Genomic DNA, 12,676 nt, shown 5'->3' on the forward strand with positions numbered 1-12,676 from the left:
CAATTCTAAGTACCTAACTTATAAAAATAAATGGTGATTTATTTCTTGGCTGCTCAAAATTGAACATTATCTTGTCTATTACAAAATATATAGGTTCATTGATCTTCAATTCATTAGAATGTAGATAGCTTGTGACAAAAAAATCTACGACAAAATATATGGCATAACTATATTATTATTCTGTTTTCTAATTTTATTTATGATTATAGATAACTAAAGGAAGAAATCTTAATTTCTCTAATATCTGGACAGACATATACCATGCAGTGGAAGTAGTTAATCGCCCTTAGTTTCCCTTAACAATTTAATATTTAGAATGCCTGGTAGGTAGTTCTATTAATCATTTTTAGGAAGTCGTCTTGGTTGAAGTTTTTCGCCACTATTTTTGATAACAAGGTTCTTGCATAATCCAATCACATGCTTCTTAATGCATAATATTCATTAGCTGCTTTAACTTGCATTACGATTATCCAGTTAGTATCTTGTGCATTGATAATCTTTTTAATGAAAAGAATAGTTCTGAACCATAAAAAATATTCTTAGTTACACCCAAAATAATTTATTTCAAACTTTGAAGGTGGAGTATAGGACAAAGGCATAGTTTTAATAAACTGCCAAAAAATAATTTGGTCATCGTTCCATTCTCAAAGGTAAAAGTAGAGGAAAGGGATAAGCGTTTCAGATGGAATAACATTGAATAAAATGACTTCATTACTTTATTTTCTATACCATATTTACAACACTATACATTCTGTATTGCGTTTACTCTTTTATTAAGACATGTTGAGAGTTTTTAGTTCAGGGAGTGGCTCGAGGTGTGAATCTCAGTTACGAATGTTGTGGGTGAATTGTGTCTCCTCCACCCCTCACCCATTTCATATATTTAAGTCCCAATCCCCAGTACCTCAGAATGGGACTGTATTTGGAGATAAGGCCATTAACGAGGTAATTAAGACTAAAATGAGGTCACATGTGTAGGCCCTAATCCAGTCCTACTGGAGTCGTTATAAGAAAAGGAGTTTAGGACACAGACACACAGAGGGAAGACCATGTGAAGACACAGGGAGGAGATGGCCATCTGCAAACCAAGTTGAGAGACCTCCCAAGAAGCCAACCCTGCCAACTCCTTGATCTTGAACTTCCAGCCCCCAAGACTTTGAGAAAATACATTTCTATTGGTTAAGCACCCAGTCTGTGGTACTTTGTTATAGCAGCCTTAGCAAATAAATACAATTAATGTTTTAAAAAAGAATTTGTGACTAGTTTCAGGATTGCATATTTTTTAATTTAAAATAAATTGGCACCAAAAATGTACCCATTTTTGTCATATTTTGCACTTTTGTTGAACTTTATTTTGCCCTTGGGGTTTTTGGGCTAGCAATATATATTTTCTTCATAGTCACAGGGTAGTTTTTCTGAAGATCTCTTACTCTGTTACTTGATGATTTGTTGAAGTTCTTTTGAATATTTTCTGGTTTTCTTCAAAGGTAAAACGATATTTGAAGTTTAGACCATTTCGATTATATTATAACATTAAACATGTTTTGGACTTTTTATCATCACCACCTCCTGAATCTTCAGCAGCTAGTAAAATCAAGGAAAGCAGTATTATTAGGAGTTAGTGGATATATAGTGTTTTTATTCTAACACTCCCATGATAGTAGTGTCAACTTTATAGACTAATTAGTCATTTTAACCTAGTACTGTGGATTTGACCATGTAAAAACTTGAATTCATATTCAGAGTTGGTCCATTCAAAAAATAGAATCTGGGTTGGGTGCAGTGGCTCCTGCCTGTAATCCCAGCACTTTGGGAGGCCGAGGCGGGCGGATCTCTTGAGGTTAGGAGTGCAAAGCCAGCCTGGTCAATATGGTGAAACCTTGTGTCTACTAAAAATATAAAAATTAGCTGAGTGTGGTGGCATGCGCCTGTAATCCCAGCTACTCAGGAGGCTGAGGTGGGAGGATTGCTTGAATCTGGGAGGCAGAGGTTGCAATGAACTGAGATCAAGCCATTGCACTCCAGTCTGGGCGACAGAGTGAGTGAGACTCCATCTCAAAAAAATAAATAAATAAAAAATAGGATCTGATAAATGGTTGGCCAGTTAACATCTTAGTTTCTCACTGAGACAATGCAATCTGGAAATCTGAGCTTGATCCACAAAGCTCCATGCCTGGCAATACAAAATAATGATCTTAGTCCACAAAGAATTCTCTATGCAGTAGAAAAAAACTCAGAAGTAAATTTTTATGCAAATAAAGTATAGAGCCATATCCAATGTCAGGGGTCACTTAAAGGACCTGATCATCTCTTCATAATAAAGTTGAGATAAAGGTTAAATCCAATAGTACTAAGAAATACCCTCACTTTTCACTTGCTGGGTAAAAATCACTTATCTTTTTGAAATGCAAATCATATCTTCCTTTAAATCTCTCGAATGACACATGAACATTTTTAGCCCAGCTTTCAAGGTAATACAGTATCTGGCAGCTACCTGCACTACCAGCTTCATATGTACTTTGCACTCTGCTCTCTAGACTCCAGCCATATCAGCTTAAAAATTTTTCAGTTGCACCAAGCTTATTCCTACTCCAAGCCTTTGGACTTATTCTTCCTCCCCATGCCTGTTTTCAGGAAAGCCTTCTCCATGCCCCATGTACACACAAGTGCTTTCTTTGAGATCATTAATTGTGCATTGGTTCACAATGTTTAGTTCCTCCACCAAATGGTAAATTGTTCAAGATAAAGGATCCCATCTTTTCCCAGGGCCTGCCTAACACAGGGCTTTCTAGAGAGAAGACGTCTGATTCACGTAAATGAATGGATATCAAGGAGTCAGAAACTCCTGTTTTTATTCTGTTGAAGAACATCCTTAACTTTGTTAAGAAAAGTATTTTCTCCTACGAATTATTTAAAATTTCACTAAATGCAGTAGAACTACCTAAAAGGAACATGTCAGGGCCTTTCCGCATAGAGATGATTTCTTTGTTAAGCAGTAACAATTGCTTACAAAACCTTTAGCGTGATGATTAACTTTCAAGATGATGTTTTGGCTATTTGATGAACTAATAGTTAATGGTAAGCATTTTAAGAATCCAAAAACAACATTAAACTTGACAAAGTGACTTTAGGAATAGAAATTTCATGCCAGAAAAAAATGGCACAGGAATCTCATGCCAGAAAAACATCTCCCAATGTGGAGACATTTGGGAGACAGGCAATTTCAGCCTTACTCTACATGTAGGGCTTCCTTAAGCTGAAGATCTATAAAACCACCTCATTACATGGAGAAGAATATTAAGCTCAGCAAGGTTAAGCAAGTTGCCCAAAGTCTCACAGCTAATGTATAATGATGGGACAAAAAGTTTTTCTCACCTAACCTCACCTAACAGATTCTGTGGTTTTCATGTTATTCCTCAACACCCAGTGTTCTGTAGAGGAGCCACCTTCTAGAAGGATGAGGAAGCCTAGCTCCAACCTCTACTTCAGCTGGACCGGTCAGTTCTATCTGGAGTTATACATAAGATGTTGTTTCTGGCAGGGCTTGGGTGTGGGGGTGGGGAGGGGGGAACCTGAAAACCAGTAGTCAATCTCTTAAAATTATCAGTCTGTACCAGTAAAGCAGGTTTTCTGTTTGTAATGATTCTTTATGCCTTTGTCACATGCCACTAAGCTCAGCCTAGCTTCTGGCTAAATTACAGGGAGCAAAAACAGAGCCCATCTAACCTTTTTCGGCTCCTTCTTCTTGCTTTTTTGCCTCCTCTTCAATGACTTTCATCTTTGCATCATACTCATCAGCTAGAGATTTCCATTCTACTCTGTTATTCTGAAGACCACTCAGCATAGGTGTGATTTCTTTGTGAAACCGTGAGAACTCCTAAAGAGAATTTTAGGCCAGAAACTACATAAATCATACAGTTAATTTTCAGGATCTTTCATGTGCAGAGAATGAGCTATAAGGAATTGTTACATCACTCAGAGCTGCTAGGATAAGTTTAACCCTGGGCCTGTGAAGTTTGGGAAAGAGACAGGTGATGTCTTTCCTGCCTGCCTAACGAAGTGTTCAAGTCGCTCACATCTGAGTTCTCTCCTTTTATTCCAGCCCTGAATGAGATTAGGGTAAAACCTCAAACTGCTTTGGAGAAACAGTGACACCCCGATGGCTTTCCATATGGGTGACTTTTAAATTTTGGTGACAGTTTGAAAGAAAAATTCCCATCCAAATGTTTATTTAATTCAAATAATTTGCTTACTTACCTTATATACAAAAGTACAAACAAAATCAATAAATCCAACTTGAAGTTTAGGTAGTTCATCTCTTTTGTTTCTGTCCATCATAGGCTAGAAAGAGAAATAAATCCTTTTAAGACAGGTTTCTAAGATGTAGTGAACAAAACAGACTGATTTGTCCTGATAACTTTGGTTTTTGTTTTTGTTTTTGTTTTTTGAGACAGAGTCTTACTCTGTCTCCAGACTGGAGTGCAGTGGCACGATCTCAGCTCACTGCAACCTTTGCTTCCCAGGTTCAAGTGATTCTCCTGTCTCAGCCTCCCAAGTAGCTGGGACTACAGGCACACACCACCATGGCCAGCTAATTTTGTATTTTTAGTAGAAACGGGGTTTCACCATGTTGGCCAGGATGGTCTCAATCTCTTGACCTCATGATCTGCCCACCTCGGCCTCCCAAAGTGCTGGGATTACAGGCATGAGCTACCGAGCCCGGCCTGTCCTGATAACTTTTAATAAGTAATGCATTTTTATGTCAGGGTCTTACAATGGGTTGTTGCTGCAATACTGTTCTCTCCAGATCTCCTTGTTCCCAAAATTCATTTGCAACCATAAGTGCTACCTGCAAATGAGAAAGGCTTGGTTCACTAAATCCACTTATGAATAGAGAACTTGAATTTTATTAGTACAAGTGACATTTAAGGATCAAGTTTACAGTCAGTGCTTGAGGTGCTATCAAACCATATGCTCTTAAGTTTTAAAAAGAGGTCATTTACAGATTATATTGAAATGGGAAAGGGGAGCTTTTTCTTCCTACTTCAGTGTTCTAGGCTTGTTCTGGGAGTATCTATCTCCCATTTACTATTGCCGCCACTTCTCACCAATGAAAAGGAGAAATAAGAGGATTAAATATTATGCTTCAAGTTCCAACACTTCCCAAGTTCTTCTTTGTCCTCTCTGTTAGCATCTAGTATATATCTGTGAATGCACATGTGACATACACCCATTAGTATGTAGCTTTACCTAATTACAGTGTGAGGATATTCCTGCATTAATTTATATCACTAAAAAAAATATTTATCAAGTTCATTGAACACCTGCTAGCTGCCTTTACATTGGCATGATCCAGGCTTGCCAAGACAAATATGGCATGATCTTTTTCTTTAAAATGTTCACAGTCTAGTGAAGACAGTCATGTATACAATGTGGTAAGTGCTGTAACAGTAATAGTGTAAGTGCTATGGGTCAGGGAGAAGGGAGTAAACATAAGTTTCATGAAGGAAGGAGGTAGCATTTATATTGTATTGTCAAGAATAAGAGTAGTTTTCCAGGAAAAGAGGAGGGGAAGAATATTTGCAGAGATAAAATGGAACGTACAAAGCTTCCATGAGTACAGTGTGAAGCAATGACATGGGAGAAGGTGATGGAAAATGATTCTGGGAGTGTGAGTTAAGGACAGGCAGTGACAGGCCATGTAAATTTTGCCGGGAAGCTTGAATTTGATTCTCTAGGCCATTGCTTTTTACTCTTGGAGCCTAGGGTTCCTCTGAAGTGCTCTAGGACCCAAGAAGGTGGAGGCCAAGAAAGATGAAAGCTAAAGTAGCTTTACTTTTTTCTCTTTCATAAAGTGATCTTTGGGCAAGTTTTGTTGGGAGAAAATAGACTTTACTTCTTTGGGGAAAAAAAGTTGGAAACCTCTGGCAATGGGGAGTATGAGGCTTTTAAGGAGTAGAATGGCTGAGCTGAGCTCTGTGTAGAGACATCATGGCAGCAAGTCAGAGGATGAGTTGTGGAGTTGATGTGAGGATCTATTAGGAGGCTGCCACCACAGTTCTGATAAAAGTCTGAACTGAAGTACTAGCAAGGGTGATAGAAATGATTTTGAAATGAGGGAGATAAGCTCAAGCAAGACCTCAGGTTTCTAGCTTAGGTGACCACATCAATAAAGAACTGAGGAAGAAGAGCAGGCATGTCGAGGTGGAAGGAGAGGAAGTGTTTGGCTTTGGACTTGATAGTGACGGAGTTCAGGACACCCTGTCCCAAAATATTTTAAGATGACGGAATTTGAGGAAACTAAAGCAGCAGGAAGATCAGTCTCACCTTCCCCCCACCTTTTCCCCTGAAGTAGGTCATAAAACCAGGTAAGGATCTTCTGACCTTCCCCTGAAGCAGATAATAAGACCTTCATTCAAGAGGTGCCCTCCCTATTCCTGGAGGAAAGGAGCCAGAGACACAAAGATGCCAAGAAGAATCTGAACAAATTGTCCTTGCTAAGCTGCCCCATGATTAGATCATACCCTCTTTGTTGAATTTGTTTCTCTGTGACTATCTACTTCATCCAACGTAGCATAAAATATACAAGTTTAACTGTTTCTTAGGGTCTTTGTTTCCTTACGAAGGCTCCTGTATTACATATAAAACAAATAAATGTGTATGCTTTTCTCTTGTTAATCTGTCTTTTGTTATAGGGGCCTCAGTCATGAACCTAGAAATAGATATTTTTTCTCCCCTACAATGAGTTCCAATTATTCTATCTTTTTAAAAAGATACAACCCACTTTAACAGTTAAACCCATTTAATTCTGGGCTCTCTTCTGCTTAGGGGTTTCCCTAGAAATTATTGGAGGAAAAAGAGATTTTTTTCATCCAATTAGTAAGAAAGCAAGTGGTAGACTAGTGCCTCCCCAAGGTGGGGGAAAAACTTCTGTGGAAGGCAACCTTAGACATCATGTCACAGTCAGTGCCTTCTTATAATTCACAGCACATTGAAGAAGAGACTGTGGGAGCAAAAACACCCTTGATAGAGGAAAACACTAACGATGCATCCTGATCTTGTTCTGACATCTCATTGATATAGTTTGGCTATGTCCCCACACAAATCTCATCTTGAATTGTAGTTCCCATGATTCCCAATTCATGGGAAGGACCCAGTGGGAGGGACCCAGTGGGAGGTAATTGAATCATGGGGGCAAATCTTTCCCGTGCTGTTCTAGTGATATTAAGTTAAGTCTCACAAGATCTGATGGTTTTATAAAGGGGAGTTCCCCTGCATACACTGTCTCTTACCTGCCACCACATAAGACATCCCTTTGCTCTTCCTTCATCTTCCACCATGATTGTGAGGCCTCCCCAGCCATGTGGAACTGTGAGTTCGTTAAAACTCTTTCCTTTATAAATTACCAGTCTTGGGTATGTCTTTATTAGCAGCAGCATGAGAACATGCTAATACACTCCTCTATTTAAAAACTCAGACATTTCTTGGATACTTTTATATAAATTGTTTACAGTGTTTCAACGTTAAAGAATTCTTTCAAGAAAGCATTTTCCTTCCAAAGTTCCTTCTATTTGCCTTATTCTAGGGCCTAATCAAATTGCCTACTGTCTCACTAATGTTTATAGTTTTTCAGAATTCTGAGGTTGCCTAAGATTTTTAGGTAGACATTTACATGGGACCTAGGCAGTACCTGACAGTGTGACAGAAAAGAAAATTTAACTGGACTCACCTGACTTTGTACCTCCCAGGGCTTGGTGATAGCAGACAAGTCACATGCAGTCATCATCATTGCCCTTAGGAAGAAAACAAAAAATTTTAAACTAGAAGTAAGTACAAAATAAGTTATTTTTACAAAAAAACAGGAGAGAAATACAATTTTAACTACCTACATGATAATCTCTTTTTTGGTTGGATCAACAGTTACATATTTGATGGCTTCTTCCTCCGTTTGCATTTGTTCACAGGCATCAACAATTTTTTGAAACATGGTTCTCTTCCTAGAAAAGATACAGCTATGAGCAACAATTTTAGCATATGAAAACAGAGAAAAAAATACCTTAAATACATGCTTTTCAGATTTCATGTTCCCACTTTGCATTGTGATGTCCACATAGCAAAGTCTACAGGGCCAGAAGATAAGAGAGCAGAGAATGGTGGTATAACTTTGGCTCAGAAACGGCTTAAGGCAGAAAAAGCACAAACCATAAAGAGAGGAGAAAAAAAAAAAACAGGTAACTGGGAATACATTACAACGAAAAAGTTACATATAAGGCCGGGTGCAATGGCTCACATCTGTAATCCCAGCACGTTGGGAGACCAAGGGGGGAGGATTGCTTGAAGCTGGGAGTTTTAAACCAGCCTGGGCAATAAAGCAAGACCCTGTCTCTTTAAAAATGAAAATAAATTTAAAAATTACATATGATAAAAGAGACCATAACCTAAAAATAAAGACCCCAAACTATGAGAAGATATCACAACACATAGCCAACAAAAAGTTGGAACTCAAAACACATGGATATTCAGCTGGTCTCACTGCTAATCAGGAAACTACAAATTTGAACAATAAGCTATTATCTCACACTGATTATATTAGCAAAATAAATTTCAAATGTGCTGAGTTCAAGAGTACTTCAGATATGGTATTTTTCTCTTCTTTTCTTTTTTCTTTCTTTCTTTTTTTTTTTTTTTTGAAACAGAGTCTTGCTCTCCCACTCAGGCTGGAGTGGAGTGGCTTGATCCTAGCTCACTGGAGCCTTGAACTCCTAGGCTTAAGGGATCCTCCCACTTCAGCCTCCCGGGTAGCTGGGACCACAGGCATGCTCCACCATGCCTGGCTAATTTTTTAATTTTTTTGTAGAGACAGGGTCTTGCTGTGTTGCCCAGGCTGGTCTCAAATTCCTGGCCTCAAGTGATCCTCCTGCCTTGGCCTCCCAAAGTGCTGAGATTACAGACATGAACCACCTCACTCGGCTGGAACTCTTGTACACGTGGGTGGGAGTGCTAACTGGCACAACTCAGGAGTGCAGTTTTGTAATGTAGCATGAATTGAAGACATGCAAACCCTACAGCATTCTCACTTTTACATTTCTTAGAGAAACTCTCATATATATACAGGGACATACAAGGCAGCATTGTAGGTAATGATGAAAAAATAGAAACAATTGAAATGTCTATGAGTAGAAGAGTGGGTAAATTAATTATGAATATTCAAGAGTTGAATATTCAGTTAAAATGGATGCATTGGAGCTCCATTTATTATCAATGATAAGTCTTTGAAACACAATGTTGCATGAATAAGGCAAGTTGCAGAAAAGTATGTACAGACAGTACACTTAATGGACAATGTGAAAACTCAGAACAGGTCGGGCAAGGTGGCTCACGCCTGTAATCCCAACATTTTGGGAGGCCCAGGTGGGTGAATCACGAGGTCAGGAGATCAAGACCATCCTGGCCAACATGGTGAAACCCCGTCTCTACTAAAATCCCAAAAAAAAAAAAAAAATTAGCCAGGCGTGGTGGCACGTGCCTGTAGTCCCAGCTACTCAGGAGGCTGAGGCAGGAGAATCACTTGAACCCAAGAGGCGGAGGTTACAGTAAGCCGAGATTGCGCCACTGCACTCCAGCCTGGTGACAGAGTGAGACTCCGTCTCAAAAAAACCAAGAAACCAAACAAAAAACAACAATACCATATAAAAACATGGATGGAAATGATGAATACACATCATGATATCTTTGTGGAAGAAGGGAAGGGGTTTTTCATAGTGGAGTAGGGGTGGAATGCCTCAGTTGCATCACTAGTTTTTTTCTCCTTATAAAGCAAAATCTGAGGCAAATATGGCAAAATTTAGCATTTGTTATGTCTGGGCTATGGATATTTGGATATCCATTTTATTCTTCTTGGTATTTGTCTTCACGTTGAACTATTTAATAATTAAATATTCAGGCCCAGTGCAATGGCTCATGCCTGTAATCCCAGCACTTTGGGAGGGCAAGGTGGGCAAATCACTTGAGGTCAGGAGTTTGAGACCAGCCTGGCCAACATGGTGAAACCCATCTCTATTAAAAATGCAAAAATTAGCCAGACGTGGTGGTGGGAGGCTGAAGTCCCAGCTGCTCAGGAGGCTGAGGCAGGAGAATTGCTGGAACCTGGGAGGCCAAGGTTGCAGTGACCGGAGGTGGTGCCACTGCACTCCAGCCCAGGTGACCTGTGAGACCTGTATAATAATATATAATAATAATAATAATAAATATTTAATGAAGAAGGATCAGAAAGGCATAATTTGACAATGCCCAAGCCACTGAATATTTGGATCCTGTAACTAGTTCATCTTGTTCTAATCCGTTTTCACCAAGCAACTTTATAGTTCACTTATGAGAAAATGTGGAGATACTGGGAGTATCTGGTCTCCTTGGCAATATTACTGTTGTAAATAGGCTGGCTCTCTGCTATGTATGACTCAGTTTTGTAAGTTTGGTTAATGTGTGTCAATGCCACCAAAATTTTTCAGCTCCCAGACTTTGACAGAATTAAATTTCTGAGCCCGAAACATTAAAATACCAGATTCTGGACCATAGAGAATTCACCTAGACAAAAAGCCACCTTGAGAGTTCTCTTGGCTTCACTCTTTTGGCAAGGCACAAACTTGGCTGCATATTCTTCAATTCAAACTTCTTCGGCTAGCAACCTACTTAATATTAGGAGCTTATGTTTTTAAAATGTGTTCCTGGATGTCTAGTAAGTTTACCGGCAGGCATCTGTCTTGAAGATACTCTACTTGGTAATCCAAAAGGAAAGCAAATGTGTATGTGTGTGTGTGTGTCTGTGCGTGTGTGTGTGAATAAATGCCTTTTAACATTAATGCAACAGATAATTTATGGAAGGCAAAACCACACAGAGTATAGGGCATTCCACTGTGCAGAGTTATGTACTTACTTGAAATATAAAGCCAGGTCAGTTGCTATTATTGCGACCTCGAACAAATGAATAACTGTTTCAAACTGCCGCTTATTTAGGTTCTGGAAGATGTTTAAACTCTGTAAGGTGAAAATTCACAATAAAATGCAATCAATAATTTGCCTCTGATTGAACAAATGTAACTGTGCTTAACAAGAGGAAAATCGAAAAGTCTTTCAACATCTTTTGGTTGGTTGGTTTTTTGTTTTCCTGCTTGTTTTGTTTGGTTTGGTTTGGTTTGGTTTGCTTTTAGTTTTTATCTCATGGACTAAGTAAACCCCTCTACTGTACTTTGAGTAAGATAATTTAATTTAAACTATAAAAATAGATACTGTTAGCCAATATTCATGTCATCAGTATTTAAGTTTTTGGAGTAAATAAATGTTTTCTTCCAGGACCATTAAAATAAATAACAATAGGTTTAAAATGTGCTTGTTATTAATTGAGGAGCTTTAATAAAGAATTTCTGGGAGAAGTCCAACTGTCAGACATGTTACTTTATCTACCAGCTAATTTTAGAGTGATCATAGAAACCACTGCTCTTTCAGAAATTGCAAATTACACTCATACTCATGTATATGTAGGAAAAAATAATGAAATCCTTCCATGTTATCCTTAAAATATTTTCATGTAATTCTATTTTACCAAGACTTAACTAGACCTTTCTTCAAAGAGTTTCTCTTTACCTCTCTTCACATATAGATCAGCTTCACTTCTTAGTGTTCTAGAAAATGAGAATTAGGCTGAGCATGGTGGCTCATGCTTGTAATCCTAGCACTTTGGAAGGCTGAGGTGGGTAGATGGCTTGAGCTCAGGAGTTCAAGACCAGCCTGGGCAACATGGTAAGACTCCTGTCTCTACTAAAAATACAAAAATAGCTGGGTGTGGTGGTGTGTGTCTGGGGTCCCACCTATTCAGAAGGCCAAGGTGGAAGGATTGCTTAACCCTGGGAACTGGAGGTTGCAGTGAGCTGAGACTGTGCCACTGCACTCCAGCTTGGGTGACAGAGTGAGACCCTGTTTCAAAAAACAAGAAAGAAAGAAAGAAAATGAGAATATAAAGCTGGGGGAGAGAAGTAGCATAATGCCAAAAACAATACTGACCTGAACACCAAATAGTAACAGTAAACACTTCCTTAATTCTTGCTACCTACCAGGCTCTAAGTGCTTTGTGAATATTCTTATCTCTTCACAACAGACCCCAGCACAGAGAGGTGAAGTAGTAACTCGCCCGAGGTTAAACAGCTAGAATGTGGCAGAACTGGTGTCTGAACCAGTGCAGCATGGTTCCAGAGTTTGTGCTCCTAATCTCTGCACCACACTACATTACCTCTCAACAGGGAACCCAGGTTCATTTCCTGGCTTCCCCACTCTGGCAGTCGTATAATCCTAGAGACTTAACATCTGTGAGCATTTGTTTTCTCATATAGGCATAAAAACAGCTGCCCCACCTAACTGCCTAGCACTTAGTCTATGCTCAATTAATATCTGTGGAATGCTGAATCAAATGAAATGACAACTGGGAATACATTTTAAAACTGTAAATTGCTGTTAAAATGTATTGTTGTATCATTATTATTATTATGTAAAGTTGTGAGGCTAGCTCCAGGTAAAAATAGAATTGCAAACCTGACACCAAATATGGCTATCAGTCATTTCAGAAGATTGAAATATTAGAAAGCAGTAATTGGACAAGAACTCAAGTTTTACACACTACACTATG

The 12,676-nt window shown here is 38.8% G+C and overlaps 1 protein-coding gene across 1 annotated transcript in view; it reads right to left on the minus strand.

Moving 5' to 3' along the window:
- Positions 1-1,263: 1,263 nt before the first annotated feature.
- The window catches only part of PDE6C (phosphodiesterase 6C, cGMP-specific, cone, alpha prime), a 53,119-nt gene continuing 41,706 nt past the window's right edge, over positions 1,264-12,676 (minus strand). The window contains exons 16-22 of the mRNA XM_011934314.1: positions 10,934-11,034; positions 7,890-7,997; positions 7,730-7,793; positions 4,775-4,849; positions 4,258-4,341; positions 3,727-3,877; positions 1,264-1,584 (exon numbers count right to left, since the gene is read on the minus strand). Coding sequence (XP_011789704.1) covers positions 1,526-1,584; positions 3,727-3,877; positions 4,258-4,341; positions 4,775-4,849; positions 7,730-7,793; positions 7,890-7,997; positions 10,934-11,034 — 642 coding nt within the window. The 3' untranslated portion in view covers positions 1,264-1,525. The remainder of the gene's footprint in view (positions 1,585-3,726; positions 3,878-4,257; positions 4,342-4,774; positions 4,850-7,729; positions 7,794-7,889; positions 7,998-10,933; positions 11,035-12,676) is intronic.

The sequence above is a fragment of the Colobus angolensis genome, unplaced genomic scaffold (assembly GCF_000951035.1).
Source record: "Colobus angolensis palliatus isolate OR3802 unplaced genomic scaffold, Cang.pa_1.0 Scaffold134, whole genome shotgun sequence".
NCBI classification, from domain to species: Eukaryota; Metazoa; Chordata; class Mammalia; order Primates; family Cercopithecidae; genus Colobus; species Colobus angolensis.